Raw genomic sequence first — 24,115 nt, 5'->3', positions numbered from 1 at the left:
CTCTGAAAACCCTAAAACAGAAATATGAAGGGCCCTAGCACGCTGTGCACAACTCTCATTGATACCAATGGAAGATCCGTGTGAGCATCTAGGCCAGTATATGGTGCTAAGTCTCCACAATATAGCTGATGTGGTTCTTAATGGAAACTTGAGGTCAAACATGATATGGCAATTATGGGCTAATCTGGAAAGTACAGGACATGATATTCTTCTCAGCACATGGTACAGTAAAGTGGATAAACACTACTCATCCTACAGTAAAACCCAATACAAATCAGTTTGAGAAGATCGGAATTAATCATTCAAAACTGACATATCTATTCCCACAGCAACCACACCTCTGAAACTGTCCAATTTATTTGGCCAGCCCCACTGTACAATTTTCTGAGGTTATTAAGCCACAAAGTTGTAACTAGGACAAACATTATACCTGTGGCATACATAATTATATATAAAAAACAATTGGAAATATATAAACAGAAAAATACATTTTGAAATGTAATATCAGTTAATTTTATGATTAATAAACGTGCAAGTTCATCAGTTGGGAAATGCTGAATTATGTTCTATGCTCATTCTGCTTTCCTTGAAATAAATGAGAGTTTTTTGCTTGTCTTGTCTATTTGAGATTGGGAAAGGACTGGTTTTTACTAGTTTTTGTTCAGTACCTATCACAGATGGGGCCCAAATCTCAGAGGGGGCCTCTAGGCACTATTGCAATATGAATAATTATAGTTTAGAAAGCAACCATATGTTTCTAAACAGAGGATTAAAATGATGGGGTCTCTTCTACACTTGGGGTAAAATCCTAGCCCAATGAAGTTAATGGCAAAACATCCACTGACATCAATGGAGCTAGTTTTTCCACCCTGATGTCTGCATAAAACCAGCATGGTGTCAGAGGGACACTGCTGTTGGAGGCTCTTCGCTAAATTCTGCTCAGTTATACTAGCATACAGCTGAAGTAACTTGACTGATGTCAGTGGAGTCAAACCAGAGTAAATCTGGAATAAACGAGGGCAGAATTTGATGCTTTGTCTTTCAAATGACATGCAAAACCAAGATCCTTTCTCCACTAGTGATCGTGCAGCATTTTTCATATCTGCAAGGCATTTGCTCTGGTATCCTGGCCAAAATCCAGCTTGGGTAATCATTTGTAATAAATAAAATAATATTTCACATGTATACATCATGGGTATTATTCTCCCCATGTTATAGATAGGGCAACTGAGGCACAGAGAGGATAAGTGACAGGCCCACAGTCACAATGCAAGTCAGTGGCAAAACCAGGTATTAGAACCCAGGTGTTCAGACACTCAGTCTTTTGATTTATTCACATGACCATGACCTTCCAAAACTGCATTCTGCCTAGCTGAGATGGGCAATTTCGTTTTTGGTTGGATCAACTATCCTTCACTTCCTGTCCTGAAATGTGTAGGGTGGCTATGTCTGTCAATTGTTGCTATGTTTCAGCCCAAAGACTGATGAAGTTACTTGTGAATAGTTTGTATATCAGTCTGCTAGGTTAATGATCCTTTTGAAGGAAAGGTGTTCTATAACTGTGAAAGGTTCTGATGGGAGTTAAATTGTGTGTACATTAGGGGCAGAATGTACCCAAGAGGAGTATGAAGGATGTGATTATTTGCAAGACATTTTTATGGGGATCTAAGAAATGAACTGATTCATCCAATGACACTATAATGCATTTCCAGTATTGATCAGAGAAAAATTTATTTACAGAGATTTTCAAATACAAACATAATAGCACATTTATTTGTTTTTTACAAAAATGAATATTGAAATAATAAACATGGTACAGCACAATACAACAACAATGAGCTAAACGTAACAATGACCAAATCTATATCTGGAAGACATTTCCCATTAGTCTTACGTAACCAACAATATCCTACAGTACCATGAGTGGAATTCTCCCTGGACTGAAAGATGTCCATTTACTGCCCTTCATAACAGTACTATAGGCAAAGCCCCTATATATGCTGAGTAAAATGTTGCATTTTTGTAATAATGCTGAAAACACAGAAGCTAAATAAAAATTCTATAGGGCTGAATAAGCAGTGAATAAATGTTTTGGGAAAAAGAGTAGAGAGAATATACAAAATACTGTTAAAGTGGCTTATTGGTCCATTTATTAGGTTTCATGTGTAGTTTAAAAAGTGGTATAACATTGAATTTTAAACCATCAAATGAATAAAAAAAAGAAAAAATGCACCAATAAGTTTGCATTTTATTTGTTCTGTGCCATGGTGTGTGTGTGTGTGTGTGTGTGTGTGCAGGCACACTTTCAGGAGTGTTGTGCTTAAGGGGAATTTTGGAAGATTATACCCTACCCAAAATATTATTTTCACCAGTCTTTCAATTCATTGGTACACCTATACCTTCACAATTTAACAAAGGGGAGCATTCCTTTCTCGTAAAATTGTATTCTTCTAGAATAGACCAGAAATATACTCTGTCAAGCAAGAACTGCCCATGCCTTCCGAGAGTCGCAGCATTTGGTCCAGCTTTCCAGACTCCCCACCCTCCCCACAATTCACAGTGTCACCTCATGTCCTTGACCAGGTCCATTCTCATTTCATAATGACTGTTCTGCAGCTAGGAGCTAAAGCACTTTGTTCAGAAGAAGAAGTCTGCAAGTCACTTCGGCCTCTGGAAGCTCATTCATTCTCTAAACTGGACTCTCAGTAAGGGTACTGTTTCTGTTTCTTGCCAGAGAAGCAGGCCAACCAAGTGCAGATTAACATAGCGGCAGCTGCTCCTCCTCCGGTGCAGTAGTAAGCCCAGCCAATTTCACAAGTACCTAAGATGAACAAACAAACCAAGGAAACAATGTTTTATTCAAGGAGAGAGGTTTGCTTTCACCATAACTTTATAAGCTCTTTCCTTTTGGAGGGAAATGAAAGCAGAAGTAACCAAATACAGCATATGGTGCTGTGTATTTTATCCCCTGTATCAGGTTATTGGTTTCATTCTCCTTGTAAGCAACTTATATTTATACACCTCCATCCAAAGCCTTCCTATTCTGGTAGAAGGCAGCCAGATATCGGTGCTATCTAATCTATCTAGGTGCTCATGAATTTGGTGTCTGAGCATACAAGAACTTTCTTGCCTTTTTTTTTTTTTGTATTAAATGTAATGCTAATGCAAGGTACTGGAAGGCTGTAAATATCTCAGGGCAGTGACTGCATCTTCTTATGCATTTATGTAGTGCTTAACACACTTGTCTTGACTGGCGCTTCTCAGCACTATTGTAGTAAGTGAAATATTGAACATGGCCACCTGGAAAAGGTACAAATCATTAAATGATACAGATCCACAGAATCCTGTCTATAGTATGGCTAATTAGAATTAGCATAAGCACTTCAGGATCTCATAGCTATTTACAATATGGATTTATTACACGGTGTTTATATGGACAGAAAGTCTGTGTTAGAATGTAGACTTGAGCCAAATAGGTTCTCTAGGGTCCTTTTACTAATCTACACAGCATCAAATCCAACAGTGAATCTGGGCTATTGCCAAGGGAATATAAAATTCTGGAACTTCCCCCCCCTCACCCTCCCCCCCCACCCCCCGAGTAGTTGTGAATGGATGTGGGGAGCCAAATTCATCCTTGGTATGACTTCTAGCTTGTGATAAAAGGAGTTGATTCACAGGGCCCCACACCCTGTTACTAGCTCAGTGTAGTCAGTAAACCAAAAAGATTAGATCGGTCTATGCTGGAATAAGTATTCAGTTCATGGGTTTAGCCTGGTAACTTCCATTCACTTTAACATGAGGCAGACAACTTAAACTACACCAGCCACTTCCAAAATGGAGGCATGTTGTCCTCATCCTGGAAAGAAATGCAGATAGGCAGGCCCTTGTATCTGCACAGGGCCTCACTGATTTCAGTGGAGTTGTGTAACCCACACACCACCTGGGTGTGGTGTTCTGTCCCATCTAGTGGCACCGAGACCACTTAGAAAGAGAAAGAGATTAATAAGTCTGCTCTTCAGCCATAGCTAACAGACATATGGCTTTTAGCTCATGCAGTAGAGGCTCATGCATTTAGCTCCAGCGATCTCAGGTTCGATCCCGCCCACTGATGACCGGGGTCTGTTGGTATTACAGTTGCACGTGTGTTGCTGTGTGCATTTCTTGCAGAATTGTAGCCTACATTTCCAAACCTCAAAGAACAAAGATATTTAGACTTCACTGTACACTACTCCTCTTTCCTCAGACTGCTGGAAGGGACAGAGCTGTGGAGTCTGCCTGTTAGAAATTTTCACACCTGAAGCAAAACTGGTGAATCTATGAAGATAGAACCCCTCTTAGGATGATCAGACAGCAAGTGTGAAAAATTGGGACGGGGGTGGGGGGGTAATAGGATCCTATATAAGAAAAAGACCAAAAAATCAGGACTGTCCCTATAAAATCAGGACGTCTGGTCACCCTAACACCTCTCCCCCTTTCTCTAGTGTAGTTATACAAGTCTGTCATATTAAAAAGCAGGGCTTCTGGGCCTTTCTTTAAAAGAATGCTTCTAAAACAACATTTATAAAACTGAAATTTCATACTGCAAAAATGCCCCAGTCTGCTGCACCACTTCCACAAAGAAGGAAACTCAACACGTTTTGGACAGTTCCACTAAAATAGAGAGGACATTGCCTTAAACTGCATAAAACAAGCATGTGTGAATGACTGGGCCTTTATTACCTTTTTGCATAATGAAAGAGCAGGAGTGTTTTAGGCTGCTGGTGAAGAGAGACTTTAAAGAGTGAAAAGTATCACCAGAGCGGATTCCTTTGGGTTTCAGAGGAGTTCCAAATACAACCAAGAGGCTGCTCTTTATTGACCTGAGGTGCAGTGCTCCTTCTAGAGTTCTGTCCACCTATATTTAATTCACCCAAACAGGGAATATTCAGTTGGAGGATTTGGTTTGCCTACAACCCTTTCAAGAAATGAAAGAAGCAAAATTATTTAAAATGTTCCTCTTCGCTGTCTACAATGGCTAATCAGACAAGCCTCAGAGCTTACTTGGTTGGCAAATAGTTGTTTTCAATGCAGGGGAAAACTACACTTGACAGTTAAATTAGAGGTTGCTGGCATTGAAAATAGGTTAGCAGTGGAGCAGACAGCCCCACTGCCTGCCAAGTCCAGAGAGAGAGGCTGTGGGGCTGGTTTCCACAGCAGCTGCAAATCAGAAGGGTCGATGTTTTTTTATTTTGTTTTGTTTTCTTGGTGTCTTTTTCTGCACTACAGGCAGCTGTTGAGTCCCTTTGTGTTGTTGTAGCAGAGTGGGTCTCACTGCAAATAACTCAGTTCTGGAACTTTTACATGCCTCCTCGGAAATAACTGTACGAATCATCCTCTGCCCTTATCATAACTGGTCTGAAAATTGTAACAAAGTTCTAAACTGCTACCCAAAACTCCCCCCAGGGTGCCATTGCAAGCAGCCTTTCCCCACTGTTCCCCATGCCAGTCATACTCAGTGGCCCAAATCTGGATGTTGATTTCCTGTGTGGCATGGAACTGCCTGTAGAGACCTGGTACCCAGTTTGATTCCACAGATGAACAACCAAAAGTCTGATTGGGGGAAGGCGCACATGTGGCTATTCTCTGTCCCCAAACCTCTCCCCCTGCTCAGGGGATGGAGTCCAGGAACCCACATGCCCTTGGGGATAGGAGGCACTGCAGGCACAGAGCCATCACAACTCTGTTGCAGGAGTTGGGAAGAGGAGCGGGGGGAGATTCCCTGTATGGTGTAGAGGAATTTAAAGGAGACGACGCAGCCTGAGATCACCACCAGCTCAGAAATGGAATCGTCAAATGGAGAAGGCGCAGCCTCTATCTGGGAAAAATTGCCCTATTGGAGATCAAGGAGAGCAAGGAGACATCTGCTTTCCCACCTCAGGACACCTACCCATCCTACAGGTCATTTTTATTTGGGCCAGATTGAGGCAATCCTGGGTCCTAAGCACACCATGATACAGTGGCCCCTGCGGCTCAGTTTTCGTGGTACATTTTGAATGGAGGTGGCAGGTGGCCTCCTTCCCTCCCATAGAGGCAAGGGCAGCAGCATGAGGCCCTCTTCCTCCCTCCAGGAGCAGCAGCAGGGGTGACAGCAGGTGTCCCCTCTGCCCTCTAGAAAGGCGGGGTTGGAAGCTGGTTACCCCCAGGCACCCGGGGTGTAGCTGGGCTGGGGGGTCAGGCCACAGCCCTGCTACACACATTCTGGGCACACCTCGTTCTCTGTTGGGTGGTTTTGGCAGCACTCCTAGAGCAGCGGATATTGGAGTTCAGAACCTATGAAGATGAATGGGAAGCTCTCACCTCTGAGAGCAATTGTGTCAGGCTGTCTGCAGGACCACAGCACTGTTACACTTGTTGCATGTTTTCGGGGTTTTCTTCACAAGCCTGAGGCCTGGAAACTGTTTCCAAAAAAAAAAAAAAAAAGAGAGAGAGAGAGCTGCGATTCTGATACAATCAGATGACTTGAGGATCTGGGCCCTGTGCATGGGCCGATACAGCCTATGCCTTAATCCAGCCTTGGGAGGGCAGCCAGACTTAGCAACTTGCTAGGTCCCACTTTTGTGGTTACTCCGTAAGGATTAATACCACCCTCGGTGGTGGCCTCTGTGGCTCCTGTGAGGGACCAGAATCCTTTGAGTGTTGCCAAATGGTGGGAAGCTTGGCTGAAGTAGGACCTTAGCCACCCAATCCCAGAAAAGGTGCGAGTCCCACAGTGGAGCAGGTGTGGAGATCCTTCAACTCCCCTACACCATGGAAAGTCTGGCTGGTGCAGAGCCAAAAGTAAGAGTTTAGCCTGCCTGTGCTCTAATGTATAGGGCTTATTCCAGTATGTGTTCCTGACTATTGACAGCAATTTATAACACCGATATACCCCCAAAAGGATTCCACATTCCTTTCCAATCTACCTTCCCACCAAAACAAGCTTATTTGCCACATCAGAGGGAGAATCTGCAGCCTGATAATAGTGCACAGCAACATCACAAAACAGTTAGTGAAGAAGAATCCTGTCACGAATGGAAAGTTCAGGTGGAATTCAGGCAAGCAGAATGCAGTCACTAAGGTCAGAATGTTTCTCTATGTTCTCAGGCTATTGAGGAGGAAGTGGGAAGCTGTTTTTATATATATTATATTCTGCTGTATTACTTTGTGTGCGTTTTAACCTCTGGGATACGTGCCCAGAGATGATGATTGGTGCAGATAGCTGGATTTTACAACAGAGAACTCTTATCTAATAACTATTGCTTGTACATGGAAAAATCCATTCTTTTGCCTCTGCACAAGCATAACAACAATTTCAGCTGGGATTTTCAGAAGAAGCTGGCAGACCAGGTGTCAAGTCATGCCAAGGCCCTCAGGCCTCACTGAACACTGACAAATGCATATCTGGAAACTAATCTGGCTCACCTGTGTGTTAGTACTGTTAAAATAGGTATTAGATTTATAGAGATGTTTAGAGTTTGGACTGTATGAAATGCTTGTGAATTGCTATATGCATTAATCTCACTTATAATATCTGTACCCCATGATGTACGGTAATATTTAAGTGTTTGCTTTGTAACTATTGTAGTGTTTTCTATGAAACTGGAACATTTCCCCCCCCCCCTCCGAGTCAGGAGAGAAACATTACCAAGCAATACTAATACTAGTTTGCCACAATGGGTGTCATCTCCTGCCCAACAAAAGAAGGCTCACAGAAGGCCAGTGGACAAAAGACTTTATTGATTGCTCTCTCCACACCCGGGAAGAGAGGATGTGTACAAATCCTTGTCCCATTACTGTTTGAATTCTAGGTGAAGGGAATAAAAATCCCTGACCAGAAGGCTCTGTATCACTATGCTACTTGGAATTTGGAGAGGGCAATATTTCTAAGCATAAGCAAGGGATCCCCAAGCGTTGAGCTTGGGTTAGCCCTAAAGAACATACAGAGCTTGCACATTACAGCAACTTCTATTACTTGTTGAAACCTATGACTGTGACTCATTTCTGTGTGTATGTTTACCTGCTTTAATCCTGTAAATAACTCTTACTTCTTTTTCCTATTTAATAAATCTTTATCTTCTTTATTATAGGGTTGGTTACAAGTGTTATCTTTGGTGAGGTATCTAAGGTACCATATGTGACAGTGTACCCCATAAGGCTTTATGGGGAGGGGGTGCTTATAAATGTATGTATGACATAACTGGAATATGTTTTGTGCTGCCTGTGCCATGTAACATATCTCCGCAAGGGTTATGATCTACTATATCTATTCATCCTATTTGTACACATATATCATTTTCTACTCGAGGTTAAGAATATGGGCTGTATGCTTGCCTGATTTCTAAGTAAGCTTTGTGAGGCATTTGGTCAGCTTCTTTAGGAAGGAATGCGCCAGGTTAAGTACCTGATCAGGAGACACTTAGGGAACAATGCATCTTGGAATGCTCCAATCCACATGAGAAGTCTTCCTGGAGACATGCAAGATGCCATGTGGACAATGGCGTTGGCCTGCAAAGACTGAGTCGTGCAGGGGCATGTGACTTGCCCAGGTGACTCCAAAACTCCATCTTGGAGCTGGGCTTTGCATAGGAGGGAGGTCTCCACCCACAAGAGAGAGTCTACTTAAACCTGTGGGAGGCCCCTCCATTTTGTCTTCAGCTGGCTAAAGAAGGAGCCTCTCCACCCCACCCCAGGATACTTGAAGGAGACTGAAACAAAGGACAGTAACTGCAGGGGGTGTGAGTGATTGCTGGACCCAGGCTAAAAGGAGATTAGCCTGTAAAAGGGGGCACTCTGGAACTGGTGAGGAAATTATCTGTATGCAGTTTGATTAGGCATAGATTTGCGCATTTTATTTTATTTTGCTTGGTGACTTACTTTGTTCTGTCTGTTACTACTTTGAACCACTTAAATCCTACTGTCTGTATTTAATAAAATCACTTTCTATTTAGTAATTCACTCAGAGTATGTATTAATACCTGGGGGAGCAAACAACTGTGCATATCTCTCTATCAGTGTTATAGAGGGCGAACAATTTATGAGTTTGCCCTGCATAAGCTTTATGCAGGGTAAAACGGATTTAACTGGGTTTAGACCCCATTGGGAGTTGGGCATCTGAGTGCTAAAGACAAGCATACTACTGCGAGCTGTTTTCAGGTAAACTTGCAGCTTTGGAACAGGAGATTCAGACCCTGGGTCTGTGTCTGGAGCCAGACGGAAGTGTCTGGCTCAGCAAGACAGGGTGCTGGAGTCCTGAGCTGGCAGGGAAAGCAGAAGCAGGGGTAGTCTTTGCACATCGGGTGGCAGCTCCCAAGGGGGTTTCTGTGATCCAACCCGTCACCCCATAGACCTGGGGTCAGTGACTGGTCTTTTGGGACTGGGAGTAACCTGAATATTGTTGTGATTTTTGGTGTAAGGGACCATCTGTCACAAAGCCAGGCTTGCCTGGAAATGCCCAAGGGGACTGTCTATGACTCCATCTCAAGGCTGTTATAGTGCTTAATAAGTCACACTTGACACTTGGTTGGTGTCTATCTAATTATAGGACACACAACCAGTTTGGGGGTTTGTGCCCTGGTTTGTAACAGTCTGCCCTGAGGTTGGCACTCGCATTCATGAGCCACTCCAGCTTCACAAAGCCTCAGGGAGATGGGTGGCTAAATCTCTGAGGCTGGTTTGAAAATCCCTGTATTCATAATACATCTTTTGGGGGGCTCCTGCCTGTCTTGGAAGGATGATGGACTCCATCTAACAATTCCTTTTAGTCACTAACTACTCCCAGGGTGTGTCTTCTAAAACAACAAAATAAGAATTCTACCACTGCCTTGAGATGTGTCACTTTTCCCTGTGATGATCCCGAATACAGAAAGTGCTGGCTGAAATGCTACTTTAAAAGAACCGGGACCAAAAATTCACCTGCTGGGATCATTCAGAATGTCTCAATCATGCCCTAAGGGAAAGAGGAAGGAATAAGGAGACTTGATTTCTGCATGGGGTGAATTCAACTTTTGTACCTTGGCAGAGGACAAGGGGGAGATGTATAGTGAGGAGTGTGTTTATGCATGATGAGCCAGCTGCTAGATCAGTGTCACAGCATTGCTTGAGAAATACAGGATGCGCATTCAACCTGGGACTTGGCAAGCCATGGTTTCCCCCTCACTGTGCTCCATTTGCCCCAAGGAACACCGTTACCCACCTTGATCAGATAAGGAATTACAGGCAGTCTGTTGCTCTTTCAAGCTCGCAAGAGGGAGCCGGGTCAAGAGGAACAAGTAAAGGGACAGGGAAGTACAGCAGGGTGGTTGAAAGAACATTGGGATATTGACCTTAGAGCAACAGTGACATGAAAGTCAACCCGCTCATTAGTTCCATTGAGTGCCAGAAGCAGTGGGAGTCTCTTGCTAAAATAGCTTGATGTATACGTGGAGGCTGCAGAATGGTGCAGCATTCGGAGCTGTAACACTGAAGAGGAGCCTGCTGTTGGAAGGGGTGAAGTGATCTCTGCAGTGTTCTAATTATAGTTCTCAAGCTAACAATAAAATGTTTCAAAGTTATATGCTGAAATTAACGATCATCTACAACAAATGGCCAAGTGTTAGACTGAAACAATGGTACTTCCCTTGTAATCTTGTATTTCATGGGGGCGGGGGAGGAATGTTCTAGTTTATGTTTTTGCTCCAGTGTTTTCATTTTGCTGCATGTACCAGCAATTTTAGTCCATTGCACCCTAAGGAAAAATTGTTGGTTGTCAATAATTGGGCAATTTAGCTGCAGTTTAACCTGTGAAACTTTGCTTCACTTTTGCATTAAATTCTCCCATTTAGAAGGGTGGTAAAGCTTTGTAAAGGGCAGGATATAGAATATTCAAATGATTAGACTAGAGGCCAAATCAAATGGCAATACACAAGCAGAAATTATACACCTGAGAGCAAAAATATTTGGTTCTCCTGATTTATATTTGTATAGCAGTTATAACAGCAGCTACCATAATAGGGCCCTGATCCAGCAAAGCTCTTAAACACATACTTAATTTTTATCACAGTGACTTCAATGGGACTACTCACATGCTGAAAGTTAAGCATGTGCTTAAGTGCTTTGCTATATTGGGGCCTACATTCATCCACCAGGTATAGTATTTTGTCTTGAGGGACTCTGTCTTGCTAAGCATGATAAATATTGCTTTTTTATTTGATGCTCTGTTATTGAAATCAAAGCTCTAAAAGAAACAGCAAGGTCCACAATTACATATGTAGGCAGTGTTTTTTGTTAGAGTTAAAAAAAATAAGGTGAAATAATGTGTATCTTTTCCCCCCATGCTCAAAATCTTTGTGGTGTGTGTGAGAGAGAGGGCGGGGGAGGGGAAACACGTGGGAATGGCATGGTTTAAGTTTTATGATAATGGAATTTCTCCAAGGATCTAAAAATACTTAAAATACCTTCCTATCTAAGTAAGTTGTCATGCATTATAGTTTTATGTTCTGGAATGATGCTGTGCTCAGGGCCTACACTAGTTTTTATACACCAGTATTTACCTTCCAGTGCAGGACAGAGGAAGGGACTCTGGCAGCAACAGGAGTTGCGGAGTCATTGTTGTGCTGGTGCTGCATGCTCACTGGCCATTTGAAAGCTTTTGGTTTCGTTGGTGTTTTTTTGGCAAGGAAGTTGATAGGCAGCATAAATAATTGGAGCGACGGGCCTTCTGATTGGTCAGTGGGGCAGCAGCATCCACCAACAGCCCAGGCAAGATTGGAGACAGCCACCGAGACATTTTTTTAAAATGGGGTTTAACACTGCTGACATTTGGGGTGGGGGGCAGCTAGAAATCAGTTTGGGGATTTAACCTTCAAGTCACAGCCCTTAAACATATACTGCAGGTGAACAAAGGGGGGGGAGGGGACAGAATGGGTTCATGGAACATTTCCCTCCATACCACCTGTAGAGGACGTAAAAACAATTATAGCCCAAGCTCCATTAGGAGCAAAGGCTGCTAGAACTAGAATCCTTGTAGGGATCAGGGAGGGGTAAGAAGGAGGTAGGGTCACATCCAGTCAGTGAAGCTAGCTGGCTGTGGAGGGAGCACACACTGTCCCCTCCTTAGGGGTGGACTTGGAGCTGCAGTAACCAGGATCTCTGAGTGACATGGTGTGTAGTGCCTCCTGGTGGTTGCCCTGGGGCAGTCTCTCTCTGCACTGCTCCTTACTCAGGGCTATGCCTCAGCGGTATAATCTGGCCCACAATAGGAAAAGCAACCACAACACAAAGCTGCGGATGTGTCCCAGCTGTCGTGAGAGTTACGGAGTGCATCACTTTAACAGCTTTCTGAAATAAATCTCCATGCTTTTTGCATGAGTGAATAAATGGTCAGTCAAGTGAATGAATCCACAAGTGACTGAGTGAATGGCTGAGTCAATGGGGGTACAGACTTCACTGGCTCTTAGGAGAAGGTGCAGACGAGATCAGTAACAACACTGCAGGGATACAAAGCACTAGATTCTTGAGGACTGGCAATGGAGATCCCAAGAACAAAACTATTATGCCAATGCTGGTTGAGCAGGATAAGATAACAAGGGGCAGCAAGAAGGTGTCCCTAAGATGTGAGAATGTGTGTTACATAAAAGAAATCAAAGAATGGGAGAGGTAAAGGGCACTAGCTTCATACCCAAAGCAAACCAGCAAGTAAAATCTGTAGAAACCTAATTCTGCAGTGATGGTTCAGTTTATTTCAAAACACGCGACTTTTCCTAATTTCTGCTATGATTTCCATGGACATGATATTGTTCCCATAATGCCATGGCTTTCCCCAAAATTCATCACGACAAATATGAAGCAGAGTTAATTTAGGCAGCTGGAGCAGTGCTAGTCCCTGATCTACCACAGGGCTCCACATGGGATCTGTTTACCTGGGGCTTTAGTAGTATACTTTCAACTCATACCATCCTATAAAACAAACAATCAAAAACAAAAAACAATCAATCAAAACCACAAGTACTTAAAGCATTCCTGGAAATGCATGTGATTTTTATCTAAAATATCCAATAAGTGAAACATATGAAAACTCCAGAATATAGGAGTGTCTGGGATATGAACCTATTATGTTAATTGCAAGACCTAAAATAGGACCTTACATTTTTCCTTTTTTATTACTGTTGAAATCAATGAAACTTGCACTGGGCTAGAAGACTGGAGAACCTGGCAAATGCTAATAACTTAGCTTTAAGTAGGATCCATTTTCTAAGACAAAGAAAAAAAGAGTTGAGAATTATTCCAACTAAGGAAAACGGTGCTAAAAAGCATATGGCAAACATCACTGTTTAATCCATATATCTAAAAACTCCTCCTACTTAGAAACCTTGTGCAGCAACTCTAGTAACCAGCTTTGCATGGGAGTCCAATACTAGGAGGGAATGTGAAATAATTTAATGAACCAAGGTATTTTTTTTTTAAATAGAGACTAAAATGAAGAGAGATGATAAGTACAGGAACTGCAGGTCTGAATGCCACAAAGCTAATAGAAAAGATAATCAGCTAATAAAGAAGAGGACCTGGTTGTTTTGAAAGGCAACTAAGAAGTGTTCAAGAACTGAAGATTCTTTTTCTTTACATAGTGCATTATTAACATGGGAAATAAGCTAGAAAAGGCGGCAGTAGAAGTTACAACCTGGAATGCATTCAGAAAGGACTAGATAGGTACATGGAAGAAGGCAACAATAGAGAAGGTACAGACTACAGCTGAGTAAGTAATTTGGAACCAATAATGTATTTGGTGAAGTTTGCCCCTCTCTGTCCATGGAATGTCGAGGATTTTCTCAAAATTATCGGAACATTTCCCCCCTTGTTTTTAACAAACTGACATCCTATTTAATATTTGAAACTTGAACTATGCTGCTTTGTTGCTCAAAGAAAGCAATAGCAAATGGGAAGGGAGACTGTTCTTGAGACACACTCTCCTTAGTGTGTGGTCTGGTGTGACGGGGTGTATCAGGCCCATTGAGGCCCTCTAGAAGGCCCTGCGGTCCTACCAAACCCCAGGAAAAATCTCAATCTGTTTGTAGGTAACTTGTGAACAGAAGTCAGATTTCTGACTGTTCATGACAAATAGTTTAAAAATCTTTCGTTGTTAATAGTGTTCTAAAAAACATCCTGGTTTCTAAATCTCTTCTCCACAGTCTTACCCTTTGAATGTCGACGCTCAGCCAGGATGCTGAAATGATGCCACCTAGCTATTTGACAAAGCTGTTCTATATTTGGTGTTTTCCCAAAGAGATGATTTTTGTGTTCTTTAGTAACTGTATTGTTTGTTTGTAAAGGCAATTTACTACAATAATTATTTTAAGGCAATAGTGCCTATCAGTTAAATAGTTCTTTTATGATCATCTCTTCCAACCCTCTGAAAGAAGCAAAGGGAAACTATAATAAAGCCCTTAGACAAACACGTCCCTTGAGAGAAAGAAATTTTGGGATATTTAGAATGAAGTTTAGATGTATGCCTAGCACAGGACATGATGGAGAGGGGTGAGATAGGACTATCAAATTCTGAAGTCTGTATTATACCTCTGTTGAAATATTGCCACTGTGACCACATTCATTTGGACTTGCCCCGGGGCAGCCTGTTATACTGCACTCCAGATAACTGCCCTTCTCAGGAAAGGTGTTTGGCACATTGTGGAAAGGCCATCACTGAGAGCCATCAAAGCTGCAGTCTGGGGCTATCCACTTTGACCGACTCAACTACTGGCCCACCCCCATGGTACCAGGCTCTTTCTAGACAATGGCCTGCAAGTGGGCAAGCAACCATGACTGGTGGTGACAGTATGAGCACATGGCCTGGAGATGGAGACCCTATTTGGAAGCGGGTTTCCGTTCTGTGCAGAGGGCCAACCATCACCACATGTAAGGAGGACTTTGGGGACAGAGAGGGAAGGAGAGACTCTGCCCAGCCTGAAACACTGATGACAGATAGACTCACAAGAGGGGGTGAGACCAGACTGGGGAAGGGGCATCTCAGGACTTCTCTTGTTTTCAAAGATCTGTAACTCACGTGCTCTGAGTCCAGTCACTGTGGTTAAGAAATTCCTTTGCTAAGCCTGTGATCCTTGCTTTCCTGCCATGTTGTCCTCAAAGGAGTTAAACTGGTAAGTCCAGAGAACCCACAACCTAGGTAGAACTCAGGGGAAGAATCCTTCAGTGACTAGGGGCTCAAGAGGTCTGATTCCAGTTTCAAGGTCTAGGAAAGCTGGACGGCAGCATCCCACACCAGAAGGAGGGGTGTCAGATAAGATGCCAGGAGTATGCCTTAGAGTCCCAGAGCTAGAAACAGTGACTAGCTTCTATCCCACACCCAACTTGCTTGGAAGCATGTAGTACCCAGCAACTGAGTCCACTCGCAACAGACTCTACGGGGGTGGGGAAGGGGACTGGGTCATATTGTAACACTCTCCATTGAAAGCCTGTCAAGCTTTTTCAGCAGCAGGCAAGTTCCATAATATGCCTCACAACAAGGAAATGCCTGTGTCTGAAGAGCTCAATCTGCCAAAGCAAAGTGAGCAAAAAGTAGAGGCTAATAGAGTACTAACAGAGAGAGAAAGATGCTAAGAACATCTCATCAAGACCTATTTCTTTTAGTTAAATCTTTGAAGGCTCAAAGCAGTGGAACACAGCAGGTTTGAGGTCACTGTTGCCTTTATTTGCAAAGGCTAAACCTTGCACATTTAAAAACAAAAAGTTACACTAGAGTCCCTGGTGTAGTAAAATACAAGCAAACCTCAATGAATGGGACAAGAGTGTCTGCAGGATGCTCTAATATCTATGATCACAGACCAGAAAAAAGTTGAGCACAGGAAGATACCATGACATCTAGCCAATTGTGGAGTAATCTTCCAAGGAAAGTGGTGAGAGCCCCATGTCTGGAAAAAAGGAAAACTACAGTGGACTAAGCATTTGATAACATACTGACACGCAGAAATATACGTTCTAGGTGTCACCCTATCATTTCAGGACTATCCCACTAAATGCCAGCTAATGCTCAGTATTGCAAGTCAAAGTTAATATGTGGTGTTTATTTTAAAGTCATTTAGAGCTGATGTAAAAAACATTCTTTGGTGGCACCTCTGGTGGATTTGTATAGATAGTTATAGATTATATCCCTAGAGATTCTGTTCAAAACTGGTCTTGGAGGTGATTATCAAAAACACAAAAGGCAATGAATAATGATAATACCTAGCACTTTTCATCAGTAGATCTCAAAGTGCTTTACAAAGGAGGATCAGTATTATCACCACCATTTTACAGATGGGGAAACTGCACAGAGACAAGGTCACCCAGCAGGGATGTAGCAGAGTTGGGAATAGAACACACATCTCTTAAGTCACTGTCTAGTGTGCTATTCAAGGGACCCAACTCCCATTGAACAGCAAAAGGAGTTAGGTGTCTTACTCCTATTTTTGCCCTTGAAAGTCTCCTCTGACCCATACAGACTCCCCCGGCTTTTAAGGAAAGCAGCAGCATTTCAGAAACTTTTCACAATGGTGGTTTAGATTTTGCAAAATCTAAAAGCTGTCGCAAGTATTTTGCACAGTCCTTATTTTAATGCAAATTCCTTCTGATTCTTGACAAGCTCTCACCAACCTGTCAAACCTTTCTCTGCTGGGAACTTTTCAGCTGTTACTTCCTGCGTGATGTGGTGCTGTGTTTTTAAGTACTGCATCAAGCCCAGACAAAATTAAATGTGCTCTAAAACTGTTTGGTTGAGATCCTTTTAGAGAAAATGACTTGCTAATTGCTCTTGCTGTAAATATGATCCTGTATATCTGAATCAATTTAACTTCTTTCAACTAGCAGCTCAGAACTACAATGGAGCTCTGATCTTGATTGGGGCCTTTGGGCAGCTCCACAATATTAATAATGAATAAATAACAATAACAGCATATGCTACAACAGGAGATGGGAATGACTTTGATCCTTCCCTATATATTTGTGGAACAATAAGAATCCCTTGGCACTTATGCTCCTTGCTTATGACTGGTGTATCATTTGTGCCAACTGGGGTAGCCTGCAAACAAATACGAATTTAGATAATTTATTATTGTAGCTTCTTTCTGACTGACAAAAAAAGCAGTAGTGCATGAGTCTAGTATATTGCAAGGTCTTCTACCGATATGCCCCAGTCTATCCATCCATCTAGGTAGGTTATCACACCATCCCCACTTCCACAGAGGCTAAGTCTATGGATGTTGTTTGATCCGTGATAGGACTACATGAATTCTACCTGGGCGTATATATTCAGCTAAAACACAACTCCATTTGTGTGTGCATTGATCTGTACCAATATTTTCTTTTGACTGAAAAATGTAGATGTTGTACACTGTGTTACCCACCAAACCCAACTGAATAAAATGCACTTGAACACAGTTCACTTTTAAACAAATTTCAAGGAAAGCATCAAATTGTGGGGCATGCCAAATAGTGCCAAGTCAGGGTTTCTGGAAGAGTATACAAAAATCCACTTATATGTAGATTAAAAGCATGAATAGTTTTCTTGCAGCCATATTAAATGCCACTTTGAAATTTACATATAAGTGGGGTTTTGTTTTCCCTTCACAATATGACCTATCTCGGCTGTATTTGGAGTGTCTAATTAGTCCGATGCCTTTGTCAATGTCCCTGCAGACATGGAGAAGCACTTCTTATCTAATGTACCTGTAACGCCGACAGACCCTGGTCATTGTTGGGCAGGATCCAACCGGGGACCTTTGGAGCTTAGTGCATAGCTTCTACTGCATGACCTAAAAGCCAACTGGCTATTAGCAGACTCATTTTATCTCTTTCTCTATGTGGTCTCGGTGCCACTAGATGGGACAGAACACCACACCACACCCAGGAGGTGGGAGGGTTACATACTTCCCCTAGCTGAGGAAGCGCTTCCGGAGCTTCAGAATCTTCCCAGTTGAAATCCCAGACGAGCCCCCACTTGTAACGCCGACAGACCCCGGTCATCGGTGGGCAGGATTGAACCTGGGACCTCAGTGCATGAGTCTCTACTGCATGAGCTAAAAGCCAACTGCTTGTTAGCTAAGGCTATAGACCAGACTCATTTTCTCTCTCTTTCTCCATGGTCTCAGTGCCACTAGATGAGACAGAACACCACACCCAGGAGATGTGTGGGTTACACATCCACTAAGGATTATACACTGTTGCTATTTTCCCTGTCTGCGTGCAAAGTACATCTATATCATTTTGTACTTGGGGGGTTGCTTTTCTTTTCTTAAACCCACTACGTTCAACTGTTAATTCTTGAAGATTTCTGGCTAGCCTTATCTTATATGATGCAAAATTCAGCCACTTTTTTTTTTCATGACTTGAAATCCCAGACTCACCACCCCATTCTTCTCATCCACCCATCCTAAAGATCCAGCACCAGGTCAGTCATCATCTTTCTCCAGACTGCCCCCGTCCTCCTCCCACCACATAGTTCCCAGCTCCCTCTCCAGTTAATCCATTTTGCTGTCCTGGCTTTGACTGCAACTGGGACTCCCTAAGGTCACAACAGATCCTTCTCAGCCTTTGCTGCTTCCTGCAGCTCAACTCCTGGCCCACACTTCTTGCAACAACTCCACATCAATTCTGTCAGTCCTAGCAAGTTCTCTAGAGTGCTCTGGTTGTTTTCTGCCACCATTAGGTGTTGACTCAATTCCTCGTTAATTTCTCTATTTGGTTTCTCATGTACTGTTCCTGCCACCACCTTTCTCTGCACCATCCTCAGAGGTATACAGATAGTCTGTAACAAATTAACTATCCAGGGAGGAGGCTAATGGGTCAGTTGCAGAAAACTTGCTCAAAATCCATTAAAATGTAGCATAAAGAAGTTTACATTCCTAACATGGTATAGTGGCGGAGGCCAAAAATAGCTTATTCTTGGCCCCTGTCCAGACCAGAAGAACTGGCCTGCTAGCCATTTTATAAGTGGTGATTATGCCTAAGAAATCATCATTTGATGTAACTAAGACAAGTTTACCAAATGCCATTTTGCCTCTAGCTTTCTCTTTTGGGGGAAGGTAACCCAGAAGATTGTGCTAGAGTAACTCTGGGTTCATCTAGAACAGTCGTTCCCAAACTTTAACAATCTGTGAACCCCTTTCACTAAAATGTCAAGTCTCACAAACCCCCTCCTAAAAGTGAATATTTCCAGGGATTTTCTCCTTTACCTGAGTATAAATTATAAAAGCAGTGATCTTGGAAATATAAAATTTGTTTTTATGACATGCTTATTACACACTATTATTATTTAGCAATGCAGTATTTTTATTACATTATGAAAACGGCAACACTCTTCCAAGATCTGACTTTTGTAGCTTGTATCACTTTGAATAAGCCTGTTATAAGACAAGGCTCCTATGTTTCATCAAGGAGTATCAGATGTGAAACAGCATGAAAGTATTTAAGGAGCCAACTCAAAGAGTTCCTCCTACACAAGCATCCAGGTCTTGAGCAGTCCAGGCAAACAATGCACGTTACAACAAAGCTTCAACTTGTTCTTCATAATAATTTTAAAAACAATACTAGCTGCCTATTTAATTTTAAAAACAGCAAAAAATATCCACCTCCCTTTCCATTTCTTATAAGGAGTCTTGAAGTTTAAATCTCCTGAGTGTGATAGAGATCCTTGCTTTGATCTGCTTAGCTCTTGGAAGTCCAGGGGCTCCGTGCTGCTGGCCCCATGCTGCCCGGGGTCCCTAGGAACAGCTCTGTCCACCATTAGGGAATTTTTTCCTGAGAACCTCCTGTAACATTTTGCGAACCCCCAGGGGTTCACGAACACCAGTTTGGGGACCACTGATCTAGAACCATCTGACTTCCTGAATCCCTGTCAGTCTAGTTCCAGTCCTAGAAACTGAGTTAACAACCTTGGCTGATAGTTACTAGTGAAGAATGAATGCCAAGTGTCTGTTCATTTTATTGGAGCTATCAGTAGTCTTTACTATGATGTTGCTGATTTGTCTGTGTGATTTGTTGTGGGTGAATGATTTTGTTGCCCAGTTCCACACTTTCCTTTCTGAAAGGTCTCAGAGTTCTCTTGGCTCATCTTATACAGAGTCCAGTAGGGTTCCATTCTGCCACCCCTCTGGACCACCCATCTGTCTTTCAGGTGCTCCTCAGGTGCCCATACTAGAGCAGCAGCTCTGATACCCTTGAAGAGGATGCAGCATACTCTCCTGCTCAGTGCCCAGCCAGCTCTCTGCCCTGGCAGACAGCTAGCACCTGTGAGAGTATTAGCCTGGAGCAGGAGCTATGCTCCAACATGATTCTAGCTAGCTCCTGCACAAGGGTGAAGGGGTGACAGAAAAAACTCCATACACACCCGCCCGCTGCACACCCACTCAGAGGCTGACCAGCATCTGTCCCAGTGCACTCACAGCTCACCTTTCTGTGCATATCGTTTAAATGCAACTTGTGTGCGGTTCTGGAGGCAACTGGTCCCACCAATTCAAAAGGAAAAATCAAATGAATGCTGCTGAATCAAATTAAATATTCAAATGAAAGCAATAATTACTCAAATGCATCTTGAGACTGAGTGAGACGGATTCTGTGAAACACCGGTTTTGGCCCTAAAGCTATAATGGAAACACCAGTCTCTAATTATTAAATAAAAAAGCCTAGGCTTGGGTTATCAGTAATTGTAAGGTTTAAATGAAAAGAAATGAGCAATCTGGCTAATATGCAGTCCCAGTACTCCACCTCTACCCTGCCAATGTCTTGGGTAACTCAGCACCAACATCGACCAATTTAAACTTGTAAAAATTCAAAACCAAGCATTTAAATTCAGACAAGATATACTGAAGAGAGACTTAGCAGATTTCTGGTCTCATTATAATCTGTTAATTACTATGGTAACATAAGATTCTAACAGTCAGCACAACCAGGACTCTAGTCAAGCTTAGGTATGCATAATAGATGCCTTATAGCCTTGAAATCCAGAAAATATGGGCAGAGTATCAAGCGTCACAATTATATGTCCCCTGTTCATATTCCTTATGAATTCCTGGAAGAAAAAGCTGACAGTTGAATTCTTTCAGAAGGTTTCTTTTATTGAATGTATTCTTACAATAGCCTGACTTATTCACATGCCAGGTTCATGAGTCATGATCTCGGGGACAAGAGAGGGCAGGGGGTGCTTCTAAACTCACTGAATTCACAGCTCTCCCACCAAGAAGTTATTTAAACATAAAATTATTCTAGGAACTTCTTGTAGCCGCTGCCATCAAAAAGAACTCAAGTTGCCACACAAAACATCTTTGTGTGGTGCTTTCCCAAGAAGGAGCAGAGAAATGTAGCTGTTTGCTGTACTTTGGCAAGAGCAAAATGGTGATACTTAGAATGAAAGAATTGAAATCAGAGATGCACAAGATCTATTAAGATTGTTCCCTGCAATCTACTTTCTAGTGTTCTGTCGCATTTTAACCCGCAATGGAGTTCCTCTTCCTCTACTTACTTTGAGAGACCATTCCACAGTATTATTGATCTCGCTCTCAGGAAATCTGCCCTAATTGTTAACCTACATCTTCCTTTTCTTAATTCCTCTCCGTCCTTGGTGTTTGCATACTGCAAATATTCGTAGAATAATTGAAGGAATTTTTATATTTCATTGGAAGAAAATATGTACTAAACATAGTAATAGCCAAGAATATTTGAATTACAAAATTCATTTCAAGACAGGATAATGTTTTCAGAGGGTAGACTGGGGTATCCAGGCCAAGAGACTATTTTTGGCAATCTATGATGTTCAGGGCAATCTGTTGCATCCCAAGGTCAAAACGTTTGCAGAGGTTCCTAAGTAGCTTTAAGAGCCAAGGACAAACATCTCTCGGGGAGGGATGGTTTGGCTGTAGACCTGGTTACAATATTTGTGCAAAATGAAGAAACATTCTAGTTTTGTCCTTACCCCCATGGACAAGAAGAGACTGATAAGTACGCCAGAGTCCTTTAGAGAGGGACTACTGCCAGGGAATTACAAACTCCACCAAGTGCAGGTCATGAAAGGATTCCCAGAGTGACCCCACTGATTTGCTTGAAGGAGTTGGAAGTGACGAAGTCCCTGCACATTTATTTGGACATTTGAGTTCAATGTACTTGAGCAGCCAATGGCATCTCTCCACGATTGGCCCCTTAATACCTCTCAGATGTAAACCATGAATTTCCCCCTCACAGTAAACCATGAATTCCTCCCTCCACACACACATGCAGCTAAAACGTTCATTGACTTTTTTGCTGCCATATGCCAAATTCACATCTAACCTGCTGTCTTCTGTCACCCCTCGGTCTCTTGATGTAACTGCTTCTAATTTCTCTTCAGAGATTCTGCTTTCAAAAAGAGTTTTTCCTTTTGATGATATTTGTGATGTTCCATGGGAAAATATCAATAGTAAAGATTTAAGGAGTCCCATGCTGTATCACACTTACATGAAGCAATACAATAATATACACACCAGCATCCGGCAAATATGCAAGGATTGCTCCCAGTAAGCCTGCTCTCTACATTTAGAGACAATAGATGAGATCGAATTTAAAGGAACTGAGATCCATTGACAATTACTTACCCAATTCAAACTGGTTGGAAAGGTTGCCACAGGTCTGTCTAACTTCTTCACTGTCCCAACCCAAAGGATAGAGAGCACAGCCAGAGCCAATCAACAAGCCTGCAGAAAGAAAGGAAAACAAGACTTAATACAACCCGCGACCATTACCATAATTAAGGCCTGCAGGTAAAATCATTACTTGGAATTACATGAAAAGGTCACATTAACTTCTTATCATGAAGCACCTATGCTGGGAGCATTGGCAAAGCATGCATCACTTTCTCTACTACTCCTTCTATTGTGGGTATGTCTACACAGTAATGTAAGCCTAGGGTTAGTGGGACCCGAGTCAGCTAACCCATATCTGGAACCTTGAGGGTCTACACTGCCTTTTAACCCTAGATACGGATTTTTTGACCAATGCTTGAACCTTGGGCTCTGATGTCCACACTACAGTGCACAGACCCGAGTCAAAGTAACTCTATGTCAGAGTGCCTAGCGCCCCTCCCTCCTCCGGTGATGACACTCTAGCCCTATGAATGTGTTGCACTGTGGGAAAACTCTACTGCTCACCCTCTTTCCTAACTATTGGTGCAATTGATGGGACTCTGGTACCCATGCAGAGCATGGGTACATAAACTGCATAATTAGCTCCTTTGGTGGCTGTCTCAGTAGGTTGACTGCAGTTTGAGAAGGCTTTATACCAGGGGTGGGCAAACGTTTTGGCCCGAGGGCCACATCTGGGTATGGAAATTGTATGGCGGGTCATGAATGCTCACGAAATTGAGGGTTGGGGTACAGGAGGGGGTGAGGGCTCCGCCTGGGGGTGCGGACTCTGGGGTGGAGCCAGAAATGGAGTTCAGGGTGCGGGATGGGGATCAGGGCTGGGGCAGGGGGTTGGGGTGCTGGAGGGGATCAGGGGTGCAGGCTCTGGGTGGCACTTACCTCAAGCACCTCCTGGAAGCAGCGTCATGACCTCCCTCCGGCTCCTACATGAAGGCATGGCCAGGCGGCTCTGTCCACTGCCCCAGCCATAGCTGCCGCCCCTGCAGCTCCCATTGGCCGTAGTTGCTGGCCAATGGTAGATGTGGGGGTGGCGCTTGGGGCAGGGGCAGCATGCAGAGCCCTCTGGCTGCCCTTATGCATAGGAGCCAGAGCGGGGGACATGCTGCTGCTTCCGGGAGCTGCGCAGAGCCACAACACGCATGGAGCGGGGCAAGCCCCGAACCCTGCTCCCTGGCACGAGCTCAAGGGCCAGATTAAAACATCTGAAGGGCTAGATGCGGCCCCATCTTTATATATTAAACTACCATCTAATCTGAGAACTGGGCTCTCCACCTCTAGGCTGAGTCACATTGGCAGGAAACTGCCTGTGTGCACCTGTTCTGAGGCTAACGAGGACATCAGTCTCCAGGAGTATCAAACTATTAAAGTGAAACTTTGCAATTCCTCATTTTTAAAATGGGACATTCAAAAATGGGAAGGTTGGTTTTTATTTATTTTTGTCTGTTTGTTTTGAACTTTGACATAAA

The 24,115-nt window shown here is 43.0% G+C and overlaps 1 protein-coding gene across 2 annotated transcripts in view; it reads right to left on the bottom strand.

Annotated features, from left to right (window-relative positions):
• Positions 1-1,714: 1,714 nt before the first annotated feature.
• Positions 1,715-24,115, bottom strand: part of LHFPL6 (LHFPL tetraspan subfamily member 6) — a 199,169-nt gene continuing 176,768 nt past the window's right edge. For both annotated transcript variants that reach the window (XM_042842767.2, XM_005305610.5), the window contains 2 exons: positions 22,605-22,703; positions 1,715-2,821 (listed from right to left, as the gene is read on the bottom strand). In XM_042842767.2, coding sequence (XP_042698701.1) covers positions 2,703-2,821; positions 22,605-22,703 — 218 coding nt within the window. In that variant the 3' untranslated portion in view covers positions 1,715-2,702. The remainder of the gene's footprint in view (positions 2,822-22,604; positions 22,704-24,115) is intronic.

This window comes from Chrysemys picta, chromosome 1, assembly GCF_011386835.1.
Source record: "Chrysemys picta bellii isolate R12L10 chromosome 1, ASM1138683v2, whole genome shotgun sequence".
Taxonomy (NCBI): Eukaryota; Metazoa; Chordata; order Testudines; family Emydidae; genus Chrysemys; species Chrysemys picta.
Note: the sequence above shows the minus strand (reverse complement) of the source record. Positions and strands in the feature narration are given on the sequence as shown.